At 38.3% G+C, this 27,661-nt stretch overlaps 1 protein-coding gene across 1 annotated transcript; it reads left to right on the top strand.

The window, feature by feature from the left end:
- The first annotated feature begins 18,535 nt into the window (after nucleotides 1-18,535).
- Nucleotides 18,536-19,516, top strand: LOC134478390 (putative vomeronasal receptor-like protein 4). The gene has a single exon (XM_063259694.1). It carries the CDS (start codon nucleotides 18,536-18,538, stop codon nucleotides 19,514-19,516), a length of 981 nt encoding a protein of 326 aa, XP_063115764.1.
- The last annotated feature ends 8,145 nt before the right edge of the window (nucleotides 19,517-27,661 follow it).

The raw sequence follows: 27,661 nt of genomic DNA, 5'->3' as shown, positions 1-27,661 counted from the left end.
GAATACCTATTTTGAAGACAACAAGACATTATAATAGCTGGTGCTGATGTAATATCATCTTGTTTTGAATTCCCATCAAACTGTTGTTTGTTTGTTTCTATTGGTTTTATCATGTTGTATCTTATTATATTTTAATATATGTGATAGTATAAACAAAAATTTTATAGGCAAAGAGATAATATAGAAATGGTTGTTTGTTTTCTGTTAGCTGATTCTAAATACCCTGTAATAGTTTTATACTCTTGAATGGTTTCACACTGTCTTAATAAGTTGGATGCTATAGTATATGAAGTTATATTCAAATATTTCAAGGAAAGAAACACTATGGTGACTACTCTTATGTCAGGTTCTCTGGTGGTGAAACACTATGATGCTTAGGTTGTTCTCCTCTGACCTGTGTTGTTCCTTTCTTATGTACACTTTTATCTCAATCTCTTCGTTTTTTCCCTTTTTTAAAAAAATTAATTTATTTTTTCTTGTTATTTTTTAAAATTAAGATAAAAATAAATTTAAAAATAGCGGGAAATATTAAAGCAACATTTTTTTCCTATTTACATGATTTGAACCCTATATTGCTCTCCCCATCTTGTTTTGACTGATTTTACTCTATTCTGTTTTGTTTGATAGTTTCAAGTTTGAGGGTATAGGCAACCAATTTGAAGGCAACAAGATTTACTATGATTCCCATTATGGTTTGACTATTATTTTCTTTTGAAGTCCTGTAAGGTCTCCAATGTTTAGGTTTATTGGTTTTGTTCTGTACTGTTTTGTTCAATTCTATTATACCTGATGACATAGGGAACTCCTTTTAAGATAGCAAGGGCCATAATTGTAACCATTGTTGATCACCTGGTGTTCTGTTTTTACATCATGTACTATGTCCATCCTTCTGTTCTAACTGACTGTTTTGCTTTGTCATATTTGTTTTTTTCTCTTCAAAAAAGGTAATAAGAACTGTGGGAATAATAAAACCCAAAATGTGTAATTGTTATTTTAAAAAAGAGAGGAAAAGAAAGTGATATAGAGAATATAACTGCATGTATTTTTAAGTGTGTAAGATAGAAAACCATACTACTAATTTTTTATTGGATCATTGAATAGAACTGTTTGAAATCTCACTGTCTGAATGTCCACTTTGTATGCTTTAATTTTGTAATTTTAACAACAATTTCTAAGATGACAATATGCAATCTATTAACCCATGATTTCTTACTGTATATTTTTCTTGAAATTCTGTATTAATTGTACCCTTTCACTGTTTTGTTTTGTTTTTCTTTTCTCTTTGAATAAAAAAAATGAAGTACCATTATACGAAAGTGAAAAAATAAAAAAGAAAAGTGTGAGTGATAAATATGTCATTGCCGGGAAGAAGGCATGACACATTGAGAACACTACATAGAGCAAGGATATTATTGTTACTATAAATATTAAGGAAACGAGGGTAATATTCATGCAGTGTACTAAGAAGGAACATAGGCAGCAGTGACATTGTGTTTCAAGTTACATATTTTCCATCAATACCGTTCTTTTGTACCAAGATTTTCCCAGCATTACAACTGTTGAAATGATCAACCCTTCATACTCTTACCAACTAGCACCCACTTATGGAAACCAATTGGAGATTGAGAAACCACAAAGAGTGATTTGGGCAGGTGTACATTTCCAGCCCCACAGATCCTGGGTAGTAGAGTCTTGCAGGTGGCTGGCAGGTCTTCAAGCAGTGAGGAAGAACTTGGAAATGGTCTCTGTGTTTGAGGATGGATAATCAAAAATTAAATTTTCCAGCTGTTATTAAACGAGGAAGAAGCTGACTCTGCTAATGAAAATGTACTTCATGGAGTATGATGTCATATATCACAGGAAATGTGCAGTGGATCCAGAGCAGGGGAGAGAATTGTACTGTGTTCAGTGACATGGAAGGCATTAAGTGCATGTTATCAAAAAAAAAAATCACCAGCCACTCTTTCCCAGAGAGGACGACATGGTCACACTGAACTCGCAGTGCATTCTGAATTTACCTGGAAGTAACCAGGGCAGCATGTGTGTTTGTTCAAAGACCACAAGGGCATCTTCTGACAGGAGGTGAGTTTTGCAAATAGGAGCAAAGCACCCAGTGAAATGGGAGCCTTTCCTGCAGAATCTTGAGAAACACCCCTTGCTTCCTTGAAGATTTCATCTCTATGGAGTGCTCCAGGGCTGTCACATATGATTTCTCAAGCTGGACAATAGCAAAAGCTTTGTACAACTTTAAAAAATATTCCTATAGCTGGCTGCTTTACTCCATGCCTATAATTCCAATCATTGTGGAGGCTTTCGCAGGAAGGTTCAAGAATGATTTTATCCTAAATTATACTGTGAGATCCTATGTCAAAAACCTAATAAATAGATGAGTAAGTAATGCACATTTCAAAATAATATAAAATTCTAAAGTTTTCCAAATTTCATGCTTTAACAAAGAGAACTGCTCCTTTTTGTAGCAGGAAACCTTACTTTTAGTTTCCAACTTTCATTTTCTCTACATGTGTCATACTCAGCATAACTGAATGTTATATGGGTCTAGAGTTTACCACTGAACCACAGAAGAATGAGGACCTCGCTCATCTCCCAGAGCTGCTATTTCATTCCTTTCACAAGCACTTCCTCCTCCGTGATGTGCCTGATGCACTCCACTCAAGGAGGACACAGTCAGCAGGACACAGGGAGACAGGGATCCACGTTTGCCCCAGACAGCGCAGGTTTCCCTCACTGCTGGAAAGTTGCTGCTACTGTCAGCTCTAACCTCAGGCTTCAGTCCTTTTCATTGCTTTGCATCTGAAACTGAAAGGGGCCTCCTTGGTGATTGAATGCATAATAGACAGAAGGGTCATTCTTAGGGGAACATGAACTAGCAGCACATGAAGAATTCGTGACAGGATTTGTGGATGGGAGGCCATGCAGTGTGGCCATGTAGTATTTGAGCCCAGTGTGTGCAGGCAGAGCTAGGGGACTCCTTTCCTGTCCCAGTTCATGGTGGGACTCGAAAGTGAAAAGGACAGTTGCCAGGGCAGATGGTCACTTATGCCTTTTTCCAGGTTCATAGATATCTTTAGAAAGAAACGAAGCGACTTGTTCTTTGTTTCAGAAGCTGCTTCCTACTCTGCTCACAGCATGGGACTTTGTGTGGGGAAAGAGAATTCTGAGGAAATGGGACAATCTTGTCAGAGAAACCTAGCTATCAGTAGACTTTCTCTGTGCGAATCCTTCCTAGTAAATCAATGAAACTCAATTAAGTCTGAAAAAACATCTGAGCTAAACAAATCGGTCATTGTGGAGGTAGAGGAAAAGCCACACCTGAGGGACAGAGATGGACAGTGGAGTTCCTTTCCCTTCCAGGGGACGACTGTGAACCTGCAGTCTGAGAGACAGTTTAGGGAGCCAAGACCTCTGCAGGCCTGAAGACACACATATGCCCAGGGTGCTGGACCTGCCAAGAGGGCCAACCTGGAGCTCATCTGCCCCACAATGGCCAAGGTGAGCACAACTGGCCAGGCTTTCCCTTACTCCCCTGTACCAGATATTTTCTTAAGAAATCTTGAGCTTCCAGAATCAATAGCTGGGATCACATCTTATTTAAAAGTTTCTGCATGTCAAAAGAAATCTCCAGCATAGTGAAAAGAAAACCCACAAACTGGGAAAAAATCTTAATGAACCATCCCTCAGACAAAGGAATTCTGTTTAAAACATATAAAGGATTTAAAAAATCAGACCCCCCCAAATTCAAAGATCCAGTCCAAAAATGGGCATCTGAGATGAATACACTCTTCTCAGAGGAAGAAATACAAATGGAGAATAAATATATGAAAAAAATGTTCATCATTATTACTCATTAGAGAAATGCAAATTAAAAGCACACTGAGATTGAAAGAATGCCCAGGATTAAGAAAACTACCAACAAAAATTTCTGGAAATGCTGTGGGGAAAAGGGAACTCTCCTGCACTGTTGGTGGAAGTGTATATTGGTGCAGCCATTCTGAATGTCAGTCTGGAGATTTCTCAAAAAGCTGGCATTGGAAGTCCGATTTGTTCCAGCTATTCTACTTCTAGGCATATTCCAAGAAGAACTGAAAACATCATACCTCAGTGATATATGTGTATCCATGTTTATAGCAGCACAATTTGTAATAGCCAGATCTTGTAAACAACCTAATTGCCCACCAACTAAGGAATGGATAAAAAAGCTCTTTTATTTTGTACAATGGAGTACTACTCAGATATGAAGAAGGATCACATTGAGATTTTTTTAGCTGAATTATTTTTTTTTTATTTAAAGAAAAGGAAACAAAAAAATACATGTAGATAAAAAAGGGTGGAAATAATGCAAACTTACAAAAAAACAAACAATAAGAAATTGCTGGTTGATAAGTTACACATTGTCATCTTAGAAATAGCTGTTCATGTTATAGAATTAAAATATTTAGAATGACATTCAAAAAGTGTCACTGCAAACCGTTCTGCTCCATGATCGAACAAAAGCTCAGTAATATGGTTATCAGTCCTACACATTTGTTTTACATCTCAAAGAGGGTAAAATTAAACATATCAAAACAGAACAAAGCGGTTAAAAAAAAAACAATTTAAAGAAATACAGATTTCGAAGCCAGTCCACTGGAGATCTTCATTGTCTATCTAACTGTCTCTAGTTTCTTACAAATATTTGTCCCCATCTTCACCAACTTTATATACTTATTGCATATTATAGAACTAATCAAATCATTGGAGGCTTTTTAGGTCCTCAAGTTCCAAATTAGGGAAGACAATAGTAACTACCATCGCATCTCTCATTCTCTTTGTGATAGCAGTCCTCACCTCTACATATACTGAAATTGAACTCAAGAAACCAGTCCAATGTCATTCTAACCAGTGAACAATAGTATTGCTAGAATTTATATCATAATGCTAGAAAATTAGCCTCGGGTTTCTTAGCGTCTCTTCCTCAGAGTATCTGTTCATTACTTCTTGCATTATATAATCTGTTCCCATAAATAATTTAAAAAAACCCATGTGTGAATTTCTACATATATATCTATCCTCTCTGCATTATAGGGAATACCAAGTCATAGCAAGACAGCAAAACAATTTCCTAGAAAAACATGCAATGAATAAGACATATAAGACCCCAATATAGATGACCTTCCATAGGTACTATGTTTTCTCTTGTTATTTTCAATAGATTTGACCACAATACTGGCTTATTATAATTAAATATAGTATCACCTATTTTTATAAAAACTTAACTTTGACAGCATTGTAGGATTTGAGAGCTGTTACTAATTAATACCAGTATGGATATCCATTACATCTTGTCATCCTCAGAGTAGTCTACTATTAGGGTTGATACTAACAAGCATACCAATTTCAAATAAAATCAGCCAAGGCCAACCCATAGTCTTATTTTTCAGATTCAATTAAGATCAGTCATAGTAAGACAATGTAAGTAATGCAGGATTTCAGTTTAAGTTAATAGGAAAGTAAGGATAGTTACCATTGTATAACCTGCTATTTTTGGGTCAAGATGTCTGCACCCTCAAATCTGACATGAGTGGACATACCAGAACAAATTAAATTCAAACTAACTATGGCAATAAGACTACTGTGTCTTTTAAATCTTTATACACAATTAACAATGACCTCTGCCTTTTTTTATAGAGTTTCAGAGCTGTCAATACTAAAGACTATAGCTTACCATCTCTGCCTCATGTCTGCTACTCCACTTTTCTGCTATAATTGGTCCACCTTATTCCCTCATTCCATTGTCTGCCCCGTTCACTGAGGCCTCTCTGCCACTGTAGCTGGAATCCTGGTATCTCTTCCTCTCTTTCTCTGTAATGTCCTTCAGCACTCCCTGTAGGGTTGGATTGGTGGCCACAAACTCCCACAGTTCCTCCTTGTCTTGAAAGTATCTTATTTCTCCATTAATTTTGAGAGAGAGTTTTGACGGGTATATGAGCTTCGGTTGCATATTATTTTCTTTCAGGACTTGGAATATTTCTCCCCACTCCCTTCTTGACTTAAGAGTTTGTGTTGATAAGTCTGCTGTTATTTTGATAGTTTTCTCATTGTAGGTAATCTGCATCTTTTCTCTGGCTGCTTTTAATATTCTGTTCTTTTGGTGGATTTCTGGAATCTTGATTATTATATGTCTAGGCGTAGATCTGTTTTGGTTGTAGGTAGCTGGTGTCCTGTATGCCTCTTTTATCTGGTTATCATTTCTTTTTGCTATACATGGGAAATTTTGCTTTAATATATCTGTGAATATTCTTTGTATTTCATTTTTGGTTGCTCCTGCTTCCTCACTCACATTCTTTATTCTTAAGTTATGTATCTTTTTGTCATCTTCCAGTTTTTGAATTGCTTCTTTCTGGTTCCTTGTTATTTTTAAGAGGCTTTTTTCTTTCACGATCATATGCCATAAATCTCTCTTCAAGTTTCAGAAGGCTGTCTTTAGTTTCTGTCAAGGCATTTTGCCAGTGTTCAATGGAGTTTTTAGTTTCCTGGTATTCTCGTTGGATCTGTTTCATGTATTCTAAGTTATGTTTAAATTCTTCTTCAGAAGTTTCTCTTTCTTTTCTGATTTCCTCAGTTCTTCCATCTGTGTTCTCTTGGGCGGGGCTTGTCATTTCTTTAATTAATCTCTTTATATCTTGCCTCACTTGGATCAGGAGTACAGCTTAAAATTGATCTATGAGATCATGAAGGTACTTTTTAATTTCAGCTGATGCTGTGTCGAGCAATGGATGGTTACTGTGCTTGTTCTTTTCAGTGTTTACTTCTCCTGGGCTTATTTTCTCATGTTGGGAAGCTGGAGATTTTTTTTTATCTCTTGTCATGTTTCTGGTTTCTTTCAGACTGTCCTGGGGTTCTCTGGCATTCTCCGAATTGCTTAGGGCCTTTCAGAAGCGTGCTGACTTGAGTTTTTGCTGTCCTCCCCAATCTGCTGTTACCTGGAGTAGGCTGGGATGCAGGGGTAGTACAGGCTAGTCTCCAGCCTCTGTGCCAGTCAATCTGTAAATTAGGCTGTGCTTTCTGGATGTCATTGAGTTGTGACTATTTTGTATCTGCTTATTGGGCCCCAAGCAGAGGCTTGGTTTAGCCCCAGTAGCTCCTGCCAGTTCTCTTTGTACCAGAAGCAGCTGACTAATGTCACTATGGCACAGGGTTCTGCCCAAATCCCAGCTGTTCTCTTCCAGACCTCTCTGTGACAGGAGCACCAGAAGAGCAGATCTGCCCCAATCCAAGATGTCTCCCACTATCTGTATGACGCTGAAGCCAGCACGTACTCAGGCTCTGCCCAATTTCAAGATGTCTTCCACCAGCCCTCCCTACAGTGGGACTCAGTGATGCCACCAAGCTGTTTGTTCTGCCCAACTCTAAGATGGCTGCCCCCAGACTCTGTGTTATTGATGTCCCCGTGGTGGCGGGAACTGCCCAGTTCCAAGATGTTCTCTGGCCAACCTCAGCAGCCACGGGTTCCCCAGTACTCACCAGGGTCCAACGCAGGTCCTCCTCCCGGGTCCACTGCACTCCACGCCGCCCACCTTTCCCATGCTCCCGGCACAGCGCGGAACGGTCAGAAATTTACACAGCATGCACTCCCGGCACATGGCGGAATGGTCAGAAATCTGCTCAGCATTCGGTTTTGGAGCTCCAGAGCCTTTCACGATCTCCTCTGGTGCAGCAGGGCAGTCCTGGCTGCTTCTCGGGGTTCCAGGTCTCAGTTTCCAGCAGTCACCAAAAGCCAACACAGCTTTTCCTGTTGGGTCCACGAATCAGTTTGTTGTTTTAAGGTGCGGGATTTGCAGCCTCCCGTTATCAGCCTTCACAGTCTCAGCACAACTTTAAATCCTCCAGCTGCACTGTCTTGGTTAATAAGAATTATTATCCATTTGTCTGGCCCTCTCCATGTTGTCATATTCTAGCTTCTAATATGATTTCTCCGGAGAGACTCTCTGCCCGATCCCCTAGCAAGCTGCCATTTTCTCCCGATCCACATTGAGATATTTATAAATAAATGAACACAACTTGAGTCCATACTCATTAGCAAAATTAATCAAACTCACATTTATAAATACTGAATAGCCTCCCTAGTGTAAAAAATGGTAAGAATACATAAGAGTTTACAGAAATCATGATTCCCCATTACATTGCTCTGAAGCCTTATAATGTCTTCATTCATTAGTTGGAATGGTTTTATCCTAGTTTGTTTGATTTTATTACCTGTGATAGTATAAGGACCTATATTTTAAAAAGAAGATATTATAACAGCCAGAGCTGATTTAGTATCATCTTATTCTGAAGCCCAACTCTGCTTTTGTTTTTCTGTTGCCTTTGGTTCTATCCTGTGATATCTTATTGGATATTATTATGTGTGATAATATAAACAAATTTTCTATGGAAAATGAGATACTATAGTAGCCATTGTTCATTCTCTGCTATTTTTTCTGAAAGCCCTATAATGCTTTCATTCTCATGAATGGTTTTTTACTGTTTTGTTATGCTTGATACTATCGTATATGAAGCTATGCTCAACTATTTCAAAGAAAGAGACATTATGGTAGTTACTGTTAATTATGGGTTGTCGTGTGGTAAAATGCTGTGTTACTTGCATTGTTCTGATCTGATCTGCTTTGTTATGTCCTCTTTTGTCTTAATCTCTTTAAAATAAAAATAAAAAAAATACTGATCTCTGCATGACTAAGGCAGGTAGCACAACAGAGAATCTTCAGCCCAAGAACCTTCCCTGATCTTCTGACATCTGAAGATCTATGCCTGGGTTCAGAGGGATGATGGCGATCAGTGCCAATTGGTGTCACCCCTAGAGTGCTTGAAAATCTTCCTCCCTGTGTTAAAGATCTGGTGTTATTCCAGAACCTTGGCCAGGGGCTGGGCATGAGATTCTCCTCTGCATTCTTCCAAATGTTAGACATGCACAGGGTCTTCGGGTGACTGGGGAAAACGGTTTTCTTCATCACCTAACTTTCTAGGATTATGATTCTAAAGGTAATTTTATTTTTTAGAAAATGTTTTACTACCCTTAGCAATGTTTCCAGAGTTTCAATGCACAGCACCTGTACATGTTCCATGATGCTGTTCACTGTGTACCTTTGTGTGTCGCATGCAGGTCTTCTGTCTGTACCCTTCATTGACACTTCCCTATTTAACACACAGTGCTGTATCATGAGAGATGACTGCATTCTTCATACAACTATAGCTGTTCAGAGGACTGAAGTTATCTCTTGGTGCTGGGAAGCTTCTTGTGAATTTCCAATCGTGAATTAGTATAAACCAAGGTAACTCATGTTACTTTTAACGTTAATGTCATGCAGGAAGAAGCAACAGTCACATCACTTGAGCAGAGAAAATCAACCTTAATGCACGTGCACTTCCCTGCCTCTCTTATGGATGATGGATCAAGATGGAGTATCTCGAATAACCCAGCATACAAGCTGTCTTTTCTCAGAAAGTGATATTTCTTAAGTCAATTTTGAGAAGTACCTTACAAGTCATGTCTTATGCTTCTCTTTTTATAAATTTAGAAATTGAAATAAGTGATTATTTAGGTGTTTTGGAGGCCGATTTCAAATCTCTTTTAGAGTTTGGAACATTATGGAGAGGTCTGCAAAAATGAGAATTTCTAGAAAGAGAAAAGGAAAAAAAGGTTTTGGTGAGCCAGTAGGGTGTTCAGCTGTTTTTCCTGTGGTCCTTTTTAACAGCTTGCAATCCCTGACTAAACTTTAAATAATTTGTTACAGTTGTATTGTTTAATACTAGTGGCTTGCACCTTAGTTTACTGTGATTGGATATCTGGTGTTGTGCACTGATTTCTTTAAAAATTTGTGTTTTCTTTGTCTCCCATTTGTCAGTGGAGAAAAGAATTTAAAATGCAATAACCAAAATCTAGGCACTAAAGTCGTGGGACTCACTGGGATCAGTCCTGAGAACAGTACTAAGATTGTGAAACTCATGCTGCATTGGTCTTCAGGAAGGGCAAATCTAAAGTCATCCTTTAATGTATAGTAGTAAGCAGATAGGAGTCTCAGAGAAAAGTGTTCAAAGAAAGTGTCACATATGCAAATCATTGGCGATGAGACTTCCTAGTTTAACTCTAGAGAAGATCAAGTTTACTATGAATATTAGGGTAGGAAATGAGAATGGAGAATTTAGAAAGGAAAGAGGAAAGTCCTAGGCAAGTCTACATTTGAAATCTATTGAAGCTGATAACAACCAAAACACTCTGTGGTTAACTGGTTTGGAAAGCTACGAGTTGTCTCAAGGATGCAAAGTTAATAGACATGACTTGCTTTCACTAGGTTAAGCAGCAGCTGCAAACACAACTGTTATCCTATATCGATGGGAAACTTATTTTCACAGCAGTGATATCCCAATCTATGATGAGACATATGCACATTATTTGGAATTCCTAAGTCTTAAACTGTTCTAACAGAAAGATACCACATACTACCTAAATATTCTGCATCTCTTATTCTACTTTAATAAACACTAACACAAGCAGAGCTATCCAAACTTCCATTAGTTTCCCAGAGATTGTACCATGGGAACCCCAAGCTCCGCTAAGACATTGCAGAGATTCATACAGAGGTTCCAGGTACCTCTTATGTTCAAGCAGCATCTTGGCCTACTTGTCACTTATTTTGGTCTTCCATTAATTTATTTAAAGAGATGTGAAACTTTCACATACATACGTAAAGTATATTATGTTATAATATGTAGTGCAAGATAATCTCTCTTTACTCAAAAATATGCAGAGGATCAAAAGTTGCAGCCACAGGATGGACGGGACTGAGAAAGACCCTCCCTGGCTACAGTCAGGCGGCACATAGATTGTGTCATTAAACACACCTTAAACGTTCTACCCTATCAGGGAAATTTATGGAGTTAGACTTGAGGTTGATACTAGAAAAAAAAACATATTTAGGAGCAGTGAAATTCAAGAGTCAGTTTTTTTATCTAAAATGACAGAAGTTAGGTATCAAAGATCCAAAGCATGGGGAAAAATCCAGAAAGAATCTCAACTCCTGAAGTAGAAATACAATGGAATATTTAACAAAATAAGAGGCAGGTTAGAAGACTGAATGTGGCTACACCCAAGCTGTCTTATAAAAGTTGAAGCCATAGGATCTCGCAGGGGTCTCTAAGTGGGATATGTGGAAGGCAATCCATTAAATATGAGCATTGGGCCTTTGGAATTGCACACAGGACCACACAGGTCCTGGAATCAGCTGAGGGGAATCTGAAAGCACAAAGGTCAAAACACATAGGCTTGCTTGTACAAGACTTCAAATAAGTAGTTTCATTTGTCTAGTGAGTTCAAGACCAGCCTGGACTATATGGAAATATTCTGTCTCAAAAAATATTAAAAGAATGATAAAGTGAAAACCACAACCATGAGAACACCAGTGCATGAAACAGAGGAAAAAGTCAGGAAACCAACAAGAAAGAAATATTATGAGAAAGATATGCCAATACATATCTCTTATAACCATCAATGCAAATGGTTTCAATGCACCAATCCAAAGACACAGAATGGCTGAATGGATCATGTAGCAAGACAAAACAATATGCTGCATTCAAGAAACACAACTAACTCAAAAAATTCACAGACTGAAAGTCAAAGGATGGAAAACAGTACTCCATGTGACAAGATCCCAGGAAAAATAGGAGTAGCTATTCTATCAGCACACAATAGAAACTTCAAGCCAAAAGTGAAGAAAAGAGACAAATGTCACTACATACCTGTTAAAGGAAGACTCCAAGAAGGGATGACAATCATAAACATATGTGCACCACACTGGTGCAACAAGCTACATAAACAAATACAGACCTAAATAATCAAACAAGAACTAACACAATTAAAGAGGGAACTTAGTACCTCTCTCTCACAATTAATAGTATCACAAGAAAAAAATCAACCAAGAAATACCACAATTAAAACTAAATTTTGAACAAATGGACATGGTACATGTTTACACAATGTTAACCCCATGACATCAGATTACCATATTCTTCTCTGCTGCATGAGAGACAGTGTCCTGGATAGACCGAATAGTAGCCCAGTGAGCATATCTACATACGTGCAAAGGAGTTGAAATAAGCTCATGCATATTAGCTGACCATAGAGCAATGAAATTGGAAATCAATGTCAAAAGAAGTCACAAAAACTACATAAACACATAAATCCTAAACAAAACCCTCCTGAACTATCAATGCGTCACAGAGGAAATGACAGAAGAAATAAAACCACATCTATAATTATATGAAAATGCCAGTAAAACACATCAGAACTGATGGAATACAAAGAAATGAGTCACATGATGAAAATTTATAGTGGTAAATTCTCACATCAGAAAAATAGAAGATGGTCAAATGAAGAACTTAACGTTACACCTCAACCACTAGAAATGGAAGAACAAGTCTAAACAAAAGCTCATATGAGGGAGGAAAGTATAAAAATAAGAGCAGAAATGAATGCAGTTGAGACTGAGAAAGCAATACAAAGATTCAAAGAATCAAAGTGTTATTTTTTGAAAGATTAAATAAAATTGATAAATCGCTAATCAACCTCAATAAAAAGAAGGAAATATTGACTTTAATTCAAGAAATTAGAAATGACAAGGGTGAAATCACAGTGGATTCTCTGGAAATTCAGATTAACAATACCTACTCAGAGAACATGTACTACAGTAAGATGGAAAACACAGAAGAAATGGATAGATTTCCAGACAAACAAGCATCACCATCTCTGAATCAAAAAGATATTAACACTCCAAATAACCCATATTAGTCAGGGAAATTGAAAAAAGACTAATCACACTAATCAAAAATGCTGAACATTGCATTTGACAACGTCTAATACCCATTAATGATCAAAATTGGAAAAACAGTCTTTATATTAATCTGATAAAAGACCATCTATGACAAACTAATGGCCAGCATCACAGTAAATGGTCAACAATTAAAGCTTTCACACTAAAATCGAGAACAAGGCAAGGATGTGCACCATCACTGCTACTACTCAATGTAGTTCTGTAAATACTAGCCAGAGAAATTAAACAATAGGAAGAAATAAAAGGATTAAGGATAGGAAAGTAAGACGTTAAATTATCATTATTTGCAGATCACTTGATACACTACATGGGAAACCCCAATACTCCTTCAAAAGTCTTGTCATTTTAATTCAGTCATGTATCTGGATACAAAAATTAACCCTCAAACACCAATGGCAGGGCTGCGGATTCAGCTCAGTGGCATAAGTGCCTGCCTGGCAAGCACGAGGTTGTGAGTTCAAGCCTCAGTACCAAAAAAAAAGACCAATGGCATTCCTCTATACAACCAAAAAACTCACTGACAGATGAACTAAGGAAACTGCACCATTCACAATAGTATCCAAAAAAAATGAAATACTTTGGAACCAATCCAACAGTGAGAGTAAAAGATCTGTGCATTGAAATTACAGTACTATGCAGAATATTGAAGTGCATATCAGAAAACAAAAAGATCTCTTGCTCATGGAAAGGTAGAACCAACATGGTGAAAATTACCATACTTTAAATATTGTTATACAGATTTACTGCAATTCCAAGAAAAACCATCAGTTATATGCATCTAAAAAAAAGAGAAAATATTCCTCAACTTCATTTAGAACTGCAAGAGACTCAAATGACCAAAAACAGTTCTTGGCAACAAAAGTAATGCAGGGAAAATTACAATATCTTCCTTGAAATTTTGCTAAAAACCTACTGTAATAAAAACAATGTGTTACTTGCAAAAAGAAAAACAATGACAACAAAAGTAACAGAAAAACACCAAAATATATCCGAGCATCCATGGAGCATGGGACAGATTAGAAAGTATAGAAATGACTCCAAATAAATTCAGCCAAATTATCTTTGACAAGGAGCCAAACACCTTCACTGGAATAGGAAAGTGTCCAAAATGAATGATGCCAAAAATTCGGGATTTCATCCTGCCAAACAATAAACCTAGATCCAAGCCTAACACTATGAACTAAACAAAAGTAAAAAAAAAACATATCAAGGATTTAAATATTAAAGCAGAAATCTAGACCTTCAAGAAGAGAAAATAGGCAGAACTCTTTAGGGAATGCATGCAGGCAAAGATTTCATGGACAAAATCCCCAATCACACAGGAGATTCTACAAAGAACCAAGAAATGGAATCTGATCCTATGAAAAACTTTTGCACAACAAAAGAGATCACCAAACAAAAGGGAGTGAAAAGATACTCCACAGAGTGGGAAAATGCTAGCTAGCAGTCCTTCAGGCAAAGAATTTCTATCTAGAACATATAAAAAACTGAAAAATATTATCAGATATCTCCACCCAGAATAAAGAATCTACCCAAACATGGGCATCTGGGATGAATTACACGTTTTAGAAGAAGAAATACACATGGCTAATAAACATATAAACATATTCAACATCACTGGTTATTAGAGAGATGAATATGAAAACAATGGTGAGATTTCATCTCTCTCGAAAAAGAACGGCAGCCATCAAGATATGAAACAATTAGAAATGCTGATGGAGCTGTGGGGAATAGGAAACCCTTCTCCAATATTATTGACTGGTTGAGTCTGGAGATTCTTCAGAATACAGGGGGGTTAGACGTCTTATTCCACTTCTGGGTATCTTTCTGGAAGAATCAGAAACATCATACCAGAGCGATACAGGCGCAACCCTGTTTATAATAGAACAGTACACAATAGTGAAATCTTAGAAACAACTCAAAGACTCATCAATCGAAGCATGGAAAAAGCAGATGTGTAAATTATAGAGCGACTGTAGAATTCTGTTAGGAGTTTCTGTTCATTCCTGTTATGCCTCCCCTCAGGTACGCCTGGAAGAACGAGTAAGGATCCAGACGCTGGACAGCCAGGGGTACTAAGGTGCAGTCCATAATAACCAGCCATGGAACCAGCCTAGGTGCCTGTCAGCACTTGAACGGTTAAACAAAATGTGATGTATATCAACATACAGTACACTGATCAGAAAGTAAATAAGCAAAGTGTTTTTAATGCGATGGGAGAGAAAACGTTTGCAAATCAGAAGCAAGCACCCAGGAACTGAAAATCCATGACTTCAATGCAAAGTTGGAGAAGGGGAAGGTGCTCCTGCATGAGGACATTTCTAACTTCTCCAGGGCTTTGAGGAGGCTTCTTGGGGTGTAAAATTGAAAGGAAAACTAGCATGGGGAAGATGTCTCTACATCGAAAAGGTCTACAAATAATTTTTAAATGCCCAGTTTCTACAAAAATATGCATGAGTGAAGAAGAGCTAAAGGTGATTTTTTTGTCCCCAGGGAGTATTTCATATTATATTTTCATTTGGCTTACTATGTGTTTTGACACCGATTTCATGTAATTCTGCCTTGATTTCTTTTTTTGAAAACTGGAGTTGCAAATGCTATTTTATCATAGGCTCTTCTTTCGTTAATGGAGCAAAGGTTTTCACCCCTGAAGGTACACGCACACAGGTGCAGACTGAGGGAGTGCAGGGCAAGTATGGTTGACTGAAAGCAGGAATCTCCCTGGGTTTAGGATTCCTTTTCCCATGGAGCACTCAGGGGGTGGTAAAGCAGAACTGTGGCAAAGACCACGAATGGCCAATGCTCATAGACTGATGAAGCAGGATAACTTGGCTGGGGATTTAGCTCAGCCACATAACTTTGCATGTGAATTGTCATGAGTTCAATACCTGGTACCAAAGGGAAAAAAAAGCGGGATGACTTGACCCTGCCCATGTGCAGGCTGGGCTGTGCTCAGAAAGCAGAGTAATCATCACTCCTCACTGCCTTGAGAAGGAGAGGAAAGCAATTCATTCCATCATTGAGAAACTGCTCCTGATTCTACCTCATGACTTGGAGCTTTGTGAACTGAGGGGAGAATCTGATGACTGGATCTTTACTGTGTCACTGTGCAATCTTCTCTGAAAATAATTAAGGCCCAATTGAGCCTCAGAAAATATCTATACCAAACAACAGTGTAATTGCGGCGGTAGAGGGAAAGCTGTACACCAGGGACTAGGGTTCTGCAGAGGTTTTCCTTCTCCTGACAGGGTGACAGTACTGAAAATTAAACTCCAGCAGAGAACTTACCATAGCCAGGAGCTCAACAAACCTGAAAATATAAATATGACGGGAGCCTCACCTTGAAAACAGGGGATGAAGAAACATCTCCTAGGCAGACTCATCAAGGAACTGAGTACACCACACTTTGAAAGGTGAGTAGCCCAGCAAATGCATTTACTCACATCAAATTATCTTCAGATGTTCTCTCAGAATCCTAAAGCTTATCTATGTTTGCCTGAGCAAGAAGTTGTTCAGAAGATATGTGAGCCTTAGGACACTCACTCTTCCTGAGATCTTTAAAATGCCAGAAGCTCAGGTAAAAAGGGGCAGCAGGTCTAGAAATCACTACTGCAGACATAACAAACCATTTCTGTCCCTGTGCCTTGATGCAGACAGCACTGGGGAACTGATGTATTTTCCTTTGCATAATGTTTCCTCCTTGCATGACTTGAGCAATCAGAAAGCTGTAGAAGCCTTTGACTTTCCTTGAAACATTGTTTTGTTCTTCCTCAGATTTGCCTTGCACTAGGACTCTGTCGGCATCACAGCATAAAATGTGGATGTTTCAGGTTTGGTGCAATTCTGTTCTTCAATATGGGCTAACTGTGTGACTCTTCACCATACTGTATATTCCTTTAGTTCCTTACTGTTTAATCTAATCTCTGCATGTAGGTATAAATCTCCTTAAGCTAACACAAAATATATGTTCATGTTGACTTAAAATTATTATACATATGTTGAACATGGGGACAAGTAAAGATTCCTAAAAATTAAAATTACAGTTGCTTTTTAGAGACCTGCAACAATGGAGCCCATAGTTTCAAGCTTCAATAGCAGGATATAATTTGCTTTAGTTTTATTCTACTGCTAAGAAACAAAGAGCATTAACTTCAGTGTTTTACTCATGAAAATTTGGACCTGAGATAAATTCTCTAGTCTTCCTGAAGCGTAATTATTCCAATCAAATTGTACATCCCATAAGTATTTAAATGAGATGCATGTCTTTAAAAATGGTATTTAAAAAATATTTCCCATGTCATGCTGAGTGAGAATTTACTTCTTTCTCCTCTGATGTTTTGACAACAGTCTGAGTGTCTGACATCTGGGGTTAGTATGACTCAGAGCTTTGGACTATGAGGAAAGAAGGAGGGAGCTGGTGAAAGCAGGGATCCCTGGACCACAGACTCAGAAACAAAAACAAACAGGACAGCACTGAAATGCCTTCAGTATGTTGAAATGCATTAGTCACAGTGGTTTTTAGCAAATTCCATTCTCTGAATACTCAATCAGTTCTTATTCTAGATTTACAAGTCAGTGCTGCTGAGCTAGGCAAAACTTGTATACTATTTCATTCTGTGCTAGAGAGTGAGCACAATGTCCTGTTTCTATGCTGCTCTGAAGTAGAGAAGAATTTTCTACTTGTCTCTTGAGGGCAAAACAGTACGTGATGGGACAGGTCGCTGTGCTCTGTGGTGTTCACCTGGAGAATATGAGCAACTTGGAAGACAGCAAAACACACTATGTTAACCATTGCCAATTTACTATAACCATGTTCTGTAATCATTTCACTATTTCTGTGTCTTTAAATAAAAAAAAAAAAATCTGGTGTCCTGTAGGTATCACATCAACTGGAGCCAATCTTGTGGTCAAACCTATTTCTGTGTACTTTATGTTCTCAGAGGCTTTCAGTGCAAAGAAATCTAACAGAATCCCTTAGCTTTCTGTGGAAGTACAGTAAACAATGTGCCATAAATTAACCCTGTGACAAAGTGACATTGCAGATCCTTGTTGTTAAAAGATAAAATGCTCTCCAGGTCTGAACCACACACACTAGCAGCTTTAGCTGAGAAAGATCAAAGCAGCACTGCTGTTATTGTACTGACTGGGAAAATAAGACACAGAAGAAGCAGCTTCAAAGTTAACAGAAACATGTTCCAATGTCACACCACAGGCGTCAGATATTATGATAACACTCATTGAGTGACAATATTTTGTACCACCCATGGTCTTTTGAACTTAATTGATGGGAATCGGATAGGATTAAATGCAAGCATAGGAAGCCATCCTGCTTGGGAAAATTTGGGTTTCAGTTAAGTGTATTTCTGTTGTACATAGGTGAGTACATAATGATTTGAATGAGTAGCATGTTTTACAACTTTGGAGGTAAAGATAATCTGGCTTATTAACTTCCAGTTGTGAATACAAGTCCCCAGACCAGCAACTAGAATTGACTGGAATAGCCTGCAGGAGTAAGCAGCAAAAGTCACAGAGTCTTTTCAAAAAAATCTGCATCTTTGTACAACACTGCTGTCTCTCACAGGCCGGAATATTGCTGATACTGTGTGTCACAGATACATATGTGTCATTATTACTGAAGCTTTCTTCAGAAAGCTATGCATGTGCTGGATCCATTTTTGCCTATTAGGGTAGAAATGACATCTAACACTGTCAAGGGAGCAATCTCTGCCTGGCTTACTGGACTTGGGACTATGGGGAACATCTTTGTTTTTGTGAAGTACATGCATGTATTTGCAGGCCGTGAGATGAAACCTATACATCTCATTCTCATCCATTTGGCTGTTACAAATATCATGACTCTGCTTTCCCAGGGAGTGCCAGGTACCTTAGCCGTTTTGGGTGTGAGGAACTTCCTAGATGACACAGGCTGTAAGAGTGTTGTTTACTTGTCAAGAATAGCCCGAGGCCTCTCCATCTGCACCACAGGCCTCCTCAAGGTGGTCCAGGCCATCACCATGAGTCCCAGACAGTCGGGATGGAGGAAGCTTCAGCCCAGTTCTGCATGGCACCTCCTTCCCTTGTGTCTTTTCTTTTGGATTCTCAATTCTTCAATAGGCATGAACTTACTCCTTTATATCATAAGTATAAGCAAAAATTCATCAAAAGGGAATATGAACTATGTTCCCTGTTTTTTTCAACCAGAAAACCCAAAAGTGAAATGGACATTTCTTGCAGCCATGGTAGTACGAGACATCATGTTTTTGGCCACTATGGGCACTGCCAGTGTCCACATCATCTTTCTTCTCCACAAACACCACCAGCGTGCTCTCTGCCTACAGATCTCCAAGTCACTCCACAAAGCTGCCCCTGAGGTCAGAGCCTCTAAAAGTGTGCTCCTTCTGATGCTCTGCTTTGTTTTCTTCTATTGTACAGATTTTGTTTTTTCTTTGTTTGTTATTTCTTTCCGGGAGAATAATTCCTTTTTATTATATATTTGGAATTTTATCAACCTTGGTTATGCAATTGTCAGCCCATTTGTGCTGATTCACAGAGAAGGACACCTGACTGAGTGCAGGCGACCTCTGTGGAACACAAGGGACACTGAAAAGTTGTGTATTCCTTGGCCCTTTCCTTAGGTAAGTTGGAAGCAACTATCAGTTTTATTGTGCTGTAGGTAATAAGAAATTCACTGTAAGTAGATGAAAATGTCCACTTGTATTCTCATAGAAAGACACTGGTGAGTGCTCTGAGCTAACAAAGCAGTTACTGAATCCTCAGCTGTGTTCTCACTGCACAGACTGCAGCCCTGCAGAAAACAGCTTTTATGGAAACTGAATGGAAAACATACATTGCAGTACTGTTTTCAAAGCAATCATAAATATATTGTAAAAAGGGCATTTTGCTTGTTACTGAAAAACACCCATGGATGCCTGCATGACAGAGGGTTGTGCATTAAACCTGAAAAAGAAAGGAAAGTGTGAACTGTGAATTTATGTGATGAGATCATTTAGGTTCTATCTGTAAATAGCATAAAATACTATAAGTACCATTTACCAAAAATGGAATGTGATATTACATTCAATTGTATTGTGATGACTTTATGAGACTCTTTACAAATGAAAGTAATTAGAAGATTAGTTGTCTCATTAGAGAGAAAGCATATACTTAAAGACATAGTAGAATTTCATTTTTTCTAGATTACCTGAATTGCAGATCATTTTAACTTTTTAAAGGATATTAATGAAATATTAATGTTAAATGTGGTTTACTTCAAGACATCTTTCGTGAAAGTATTTATGGTATCCAGCACCAATAGTCATTTTTGTTTTGTGTTAAGAATTCGCTTTTTAATTTTCTTAAATTTGTACAAATATACATATGCCTAAAAATGCATAATTTTGTTAACAAGACTACTATCAATCCACTTTTGCAACTATGTTATAATATTTTCATGATTTCACATATTCATACTAGCAAATACTACAAATGAATTAAAGAGAAGCTGTTGGATTATTAAGATTTCCTCTTCTATTTCCCTTCAGGCCTTTTACATGTCTGGATCTTAATTCTCTAGTAGATCAGGCTGAGTGTCGTTTAATCATGACTGGTTGTACCATGTCCACACAGATTTTAAAGAAATAATTAATGTTATTATGTCACACTCCAATATTTTTAGAAGTGTATCTTTTTCATACAACTATAGGAAAAAATTTCTCTAATTTTCATAGTTTTCATCTGGCAGTCTTTTCCTAATGTCTAGCTTGAAGAACAAAACAAGCAATTTTTGAAATGATTATTGGTCATACGATCTGAGGTAGAAATGTAAATCCTTAAAATGAAGTTAGAAATGCCACCGAGGAGCTACAATCTGAAGAGACTATTGAGCATCACAAATGGAAAATATGTACAGGACTAAGGAAAAGTCCTAGGACTACAGACAAGAAATGGTTAAAGTTTATCTGAAGTTCATCTTCTCTAAACAAGTGAGGTTACACTTTCTGCTAAATTTACAATTAAATTGAGACAGTCAAAATCATATCCAAAATCATGAGCAGAAAATCCTTAAAACTAGAGAAGCATGAAATAAAATTGTTGGAAACCTAATGGAGTGGGCTACAGGATACAGAACCCTTGAGAACTGGTGAGTAGAACACACAGAGAGGCCCGGAGCACATCAGCCAGCTGAGGGGTGCAACTATGTGTAGATTTTCACCAATAAGTAGGAGAAACTCTGAAGTAGCTTGGGCTGAGGATGCCTGAACACTCTTTGAATTTGTTGAAAGCGATTACCTTCCAATTTAAGAAACCCCAGATCTCCTGTGGAACAACTTCAGAAAGTCTTAAATCTTAATCATATCCAAGATGCTAAAAATGCAAACAAAGACAAAATATTCTAAGTAACCAGAAAGCATCTGTGGTTTTCAAGGCAACAACAATTTCTGAGTGATAGTGAATTTCACATGAGAAATCTTGAAGCTGGCTGAGTGTAGTGGTGCACACCTATAATCCCAGCACTCTCCATGACAAAAGCAGGAGGAGAGCAAGTTTAAATTTAACTTAGACAATTTTATAACACAGTACCACCCGGTTTTACAAGATAAAGTATGGCAGAGAATGGCGCTAAGTGCATGTAACATGGGCTCATTCCTTGGCAGAGGAAAGAAGGAAGGAAGGAAGGAAGGATGGAAGGAAGGAAGGAAGGAAGGAAGGAAGAAAGGAAGGAAGGAAGGGAGGGAGGGAGGGAGGGAGGGAGGAAGGAAGGAAGGAAGGGAGGAAGGAAGGAAGGAAGGAAGGAAGGAAGGAAGGAAGGAAGGGAGGAAGGAAGGAAGCGAGGGAGGAATGAGAGAGAGAGAGGCTGAGAGACAGAGACAGAAACAAAAAATAATATGCAGCACTCAAGAAAGACTCCACTGTTGACCAGGTTTATTAACTTCCCCTCAGTCTGATAATTCACGGTGACACTTAGTATTTATAGAATACACTGTTAGTTCATACACGGTGTCCATAAACTACTGCAATATCTAACACTGCTCTGGTCCCAATATTCATCCACCTTAGGAAATGACATAGGTCCCTCTGGAAGAGTGGGAGGCTGTCACTGCACATCTTTGGCAATCTAGCCACAGTAATTATCAGGATTATATTTCATATCATTCAAAGAACTCTAGGTGAGAAGAAATGAGGTGCCATAACTATATGGTAGACCTAGACCTTCATGCCTATACAGATCGAATAAGATGCTGACCTCCTCAGCTACTTCATCTCTATAGGTGACACGACTTATTGGTCACAGCCAATGATTTATGAATCTCACTACTCAGATTACTAACTATTATCATTACCATGACCACCTGGTCCCTAGAGAACAGTGTCAGCACGTCACACATGTGACCTTGGGATCAGATGAGTTTTACTCTGTTTAGCGATCTTAGCAAAATGGTTGGAGTGTGATTTCCTGCTTAATTCATGAAAATCTCTAACAAGCTGTCTACAGATGCTGAGCCATTCATGTCAATTTCTTCCATAGATGAAGTGAGGAACTGCAAAAGAACTGAACCAGACCCTTTTCTACACTACTCCCACAGTAGCCACGGCAAAATCAGTTAAAGATTTAAATGGAAGCCTAGAATTATAGAGCACTCCAAATACAATGGGGAACACATTCCTTTCATTTGGGTTTAACAATGGGTTTTTGGTTGTTACCTCAAAATTGGTAAAACTTGGAAAAATTCCCAAGTGGACAAAACCAGCCTAAATATCTTCTGCACCCACATGTAATACCTCACCATGATGAAAGGCAGAACATGGAGCCAGAGAAATGTTTGCAAATTATGAGCCTAAAACATATCTAATATCTAGAAAAGACGTGCCTAGAGTGAATGTGCACATGAAAAAGAGTTCATCATCAGGAATCACCAGGGAAAAGGAAAATGAAAGTGAGACTTCACCTCACCCCCGCTAGGATGACGCTGACCCAACATGCACACCTTCCAAAGCCCTGTTTCCATTTTATCCTTTTTTCTTCTCCCTTCCTTACTTTCCTCCTTTCTCATCCTATTTCTACATACCTTTTGAAAAATTTCTTCCTATTTCACAATATCTAGTGCACTGGTCCTTATTTCTTCTTTCCGTATCTCACACCAGGGAGACAATGCAGTATTACACTTGCTTACTGAGAAGCCAACATTTATTTCTAGCAGTTAGACACAAAAAGAAAGCAGCCAATCTGGGACCATCAGCCAGCACAGCCTCTTTGCAAGGAGCAGTCTCCTGAGATCACAGCAAGCCGGGCTCCCGGCTACACAGGATCCAGGGACAGCTGCACACTGATGGGTCAGACCCCAAAGCCTACTTCATGAAGTGACACAGCTCAGAAAAAAGAAGACAAAGTTCCTCATGGTTTATAGACATTTTGTGTGCAAACATTTTTAATAACTTATAATCTCTGACTAAGTAGGTCAAATTTCAAGCGCCTGCCTTGCAAGCAGGCAGTCATGAGTTCGATCCCCGGTACCGATAAAAAGGAAAAAGACAAAAAAAAAAAAAAAAAATTCAGATGTTTCTTAAAACTGCTGTGTATAATATTAAAGCTGATAGCTTCCTTTACTGCTGTTTGATATTTAGGGTTGTATTCTACTTTCTTTAAATAAGTGATGGATTCTATAGTCTACTAATTTTTCAAAGGAAAAAGACAAATTTAACCAAATTTAAAATATACCTAAAATCCTGAGTCTCCGTAGTATAAAACTTGGAAACAATCCTTGGTTTATGTAGCTTACATAGATAAAGTTCTTCAGGAAGAAGAAATCTAAAGCATTTTAAATATTTCATAGGAAGGAAAGGGGAAGTGTCATAGAACACTGTTTCAATTAAGTAGAACGTAGGCAAAACTGGAGCGTTTGATTAAATATTCTGCTTTAATTCACTCCAAAGAAACTGTTCAAGTTTGATATAAGCCCAAGGCGATAAATGGGATTGGAGAATTGAGATAGGAAGAGGGAAATTTTTATCCAGCACTGACTCAGTTTCAGAATGGAATGATAATAAAGCGAGATGTATTGTCAGCCAAGTGGAAAACTTCCAGGGTAACACAGGCTGCAGAGCTCACTGTGGTCTCATTGTCTCTCCAGGGTCAAGCAGATATGCAGACACTCTGTGCTCATCTGCTGACCTATGACGCCAGTGAACTTAGCTACCTGCTGGCATTATTTGGAATTCCTAATTTAGAAACTGTCCTCATCTCATTAGGCCACAGAGTGCCCCAGTATTTCCAGGCCTCTCACCTGACTAACAAAGGTCAACTCTCCCACAAGGCATGCAGGCTTCCTTTTGAGTTCCTGAAATAACTCAGTAGATACCCACACCTCTCCGCTGTCTCTCATAGGAACCATACCCCAACCTATTCTCATGCCCTGTGATCCACCTGCAGTCTTCCTCTGGCTTTCTGTTCTCTGATTTTTAGAGTTACAATAAAACCTGAAAAAATAAGCTTTATTACTTACATATATTACCTACATTTTACATCTTATATGCAGCCCAAGTTAATTTCTTTATTCTGAAAAGAAAAGTCAGCAAAAGAAAGCAGATGATATATTGAACACACTGCTAGAGGAGCCAGATGATGTATGAGATTGTTCCAGCAAGGACACTTGTTCCTGCTGTCACAGGCTGGGTTCACTCAAGTTAGTTCTTTCTATCAGGAAACCCTACGAAGTCTGACGACACTAAAGCAGTAGAAAACTGCTGAATATTTGTGAGCATTGAAATCAAACAGCTTATATTTGAAAAATGATGGAATTTTGATGGATCAGCTACAAAGATGAAACACTTGAAAGAAAACATGGAGATTACTATGCTCAGGAAAGAGACAGTTAACGAAATACGTAATAAAATAAGAGCAAAACTGGACGCGAAAGCATGTCACTCAGATGACATGTTAAGAGTCGATGCCGCAGGGTTTATGGGGTGGGGGTGGCAGGTGAAGGGTCAGCACCACGAATCAGAAGGCCTAATAATTTAGAACTGGGTGATCGTAAATGGTAAAATTAAATCAACAACTCATAGGAAAGAATTTTTCCAGGGAATTTCTTTGTTCAATTCAACCATTCTAAGTTTGAGCACAGGTGAGACATGTACATATTGGAACAAGTACACTGCTTTCATTAAGTTGGAATTTAAAAACAGAGACGGGGTAAATTTAAGATTCTGAATATAACATGAAAGTGGTACTTGCTAATAGATGGAAAAAAAACCTAAAAGGCAGTACAATAAAACAATAGACTGATCTGATTCATTTCTTCAGAAGAAGCTTTTTATTGGATCCAAACTTTCTGCTCTGAAGTAAGAAATGCGTTTCAAACTTGCCGACACAGTTACTGTGTCTTCATAGTTGTTTCTTCCCAACCCAAAGGTACAACTTTGAGGAAGGCACCTAGAGCAAATCTCACCACTTATTCTCACACATGCTTATTTTACAAATATCACAGTGCACATTTCTAAATCTGTGCCCAGGACAATTTTAGCTTTTTTTTCCTGGGAATCTCCCTACGTGACATATTCAGATTTTGCTCACATGGAGCATTTTCCTGGGGCCTCTCCATGTGCAACAGCAATCTCCTCACGATGACTGGCTGTAACCACGCGTCCCAGAACTCCTGTTGAAGCAGGCTCCTACTCAGATCTGCGTGTCACCTCCTACACCTTATTTCATGAATTAATGTATGGTGCAGTGGGAACTGAAATTCCTCCATACTTGTAGATACCAGAAGATACAAGGTATGCCTGCCAAGTGGTTTCTGCAGTGCCACCCTGTGGCTGCTTCACCAGTGCTAGCGGGGGATTCTAAGGAAAAGGGAACACTGAGGATTTCCTGTGGGACACATTTTCTGGCTCAATGTCCAATGTTGTTTGAGAATTTGCTTTTCTTTTAGGTATTCTTTATGTGTCTTGCTGGGCGATTGCAAACTGTTCTTTCTTTAACTTTTCATAAGTGCAAATAAGATGTGTCTGTCAGTGGATCTTTGGGCCTTTGTGCTAGAGTCCCATGGAAACCTGAATGTTCACTATACCAGTATGAAAGTATGCAGCCGTCTCCCATTCATGTCTCATAGCAGATGTCACAGTCCCATTCAGAGGTCATGTCCTATTTGTGTTGCAATGATAATAAAATCTGTCAACCAATGAGAGGTGAGGACAACTGATGTGAACACTGGCCACCCTGGTGGGACCTAAAATTCTGGGTTTCTCAACTATTTGTACATTTAGATTTGAAGCTGCTTTAGGTACTTATCTTTAAAATTTCAATTATTCCCTGCTTTTAATTTTAGAATCATTTAAAATTTTCTCAACTTGATTCTGTTTCTTCAGAGGAATGTAGAATGGGCTCATTTGGGTCATAAAATTCTAGACTGGACTTAGTAATTCTTTGCCAGCACCCACATATCTCCCATTTCTTATATGTATAATAAAATCTTATGAACAATCAAATTTCTTCATTTCACTTCCAAGTTATAATCATTGCTTTTGAGTTAAATACCAAAGAAAGATTAAGAAAATAGTTGGTTTGTCTTGTTCTTTAAGGCAGAAACCAGAAAAAGGCTCTCATACTACTCTTGAAAGATAAATGGTATATTCTTAGGTTCAGGAAAAGCAGTGCCACGTTAGGAAGGCATCTTTTTAAAAAGCTACTGTAAACCTTTCCCTCCTTATCTTTTACTATTATGTGGTCACAGTACACAAAGGTTACGTTCATTGTGGGATGCTGGTCCATGTGCACACTACATCCCAATTCCACTTTTTCTTTCCTTTCTTCTCCCTACCATCACCTTTTGCTTTTCTCCCTCCAACTCACCTTCACATTTAAAAAGCTGTATTTTTATCATCATTTCCTCCTCTAAATTATTTTTCCAATCCTCTTCCCTCTACCTCCTTCCTTCTAACCATCACCTGCAGCACCTGAGATGGACGGTGACAGCCTAGACAACTGTGAGGAGACTCCTGGTGTAGACAGAGACCTCGGGCCATCCTCCCATGGGAACAACTGCCTTACAACCAAAATCATCCAGCAAGGTTCTGAAACCAAAAGCTGCTGTTGTCTTTGGCATTCCTTTCAAAAGAAGCAAAAAGGTTATGTAAATGACAAATGAACCAGAACCATGTTCACAGAATTCTTCTGAATGTGTCCAAAAATGCACATGTAATTAACAGAAACTAAGATGTTCCCATGAGGCTAAAGCTAGTTAGAAGTAGGAAGACCATTCCCTTGCCCAGGTTCAAAAGCTTTCCTTTGCAAACAGAAGAGATGTATACAGCACACATCTTAATAAATAAAATTAGTATTGAGCATATGGTTCTTCACAATTTATTTCATTCTTAGCACTTTTTTGGTGCATGGCACAGCTGTGATCATCTGTAATGGTGTAGATGTTTGTCCAAAGAATTCCATTTCTGTTTCTGTGTATCTCTCAGGGGCCATTCTGTAGTCATAAAGGAGATTTTGAAGACTACTACTAAAAATCTGTATTTTCAACTCAGATATTTTATAGCTCCATAGTAGCAGGCCAAAACTACCTGTTCAATCCTGCATTCAATCACAGTATGTATGAATTCAACCCCAGATTCTTCCACCAAGAATTTTTCTGTGTTTTCATTTAATTCTCTCACATCTTCATCACCTACCCTAAATACCTGGAGTTCATTTGCACTGTGTCTGCCTTCCGCATAGCCCCACAAACACTTGTACAGCTCTTTTGCTTTAACTACTTCAACGTGTCTCAATTTCA

Source organism: Cavia porcellus, unplaced genomic scaffold (assembly GCF_034190915.1).
Source record: "Cavia porcellus strain 051 isolate PalLab524CR breed Dunkin Hartley unplaced genomic scaffold, mCavPor4.1 scaffold_13, whole genome shotgun sequence".
NCBI lineage: Eukaryota > Metazoa > Chordata > Mammalia > Rodentia > Caviidae > Cavia > Cavia porcellus.
This window is presented reverse-complemented; position numbering and strand designations above follow the sequence as displayed.

Bases quoted from the DNA above. Each gene is read 5' to 3' on its own strand.
- LOC134478390 (XM_063259694.1), top strand. From the start codon at position 18,536: ATGCATGTGCTGGATCCATTTTTGCCTATTAGGGTAGAAATGACATCT.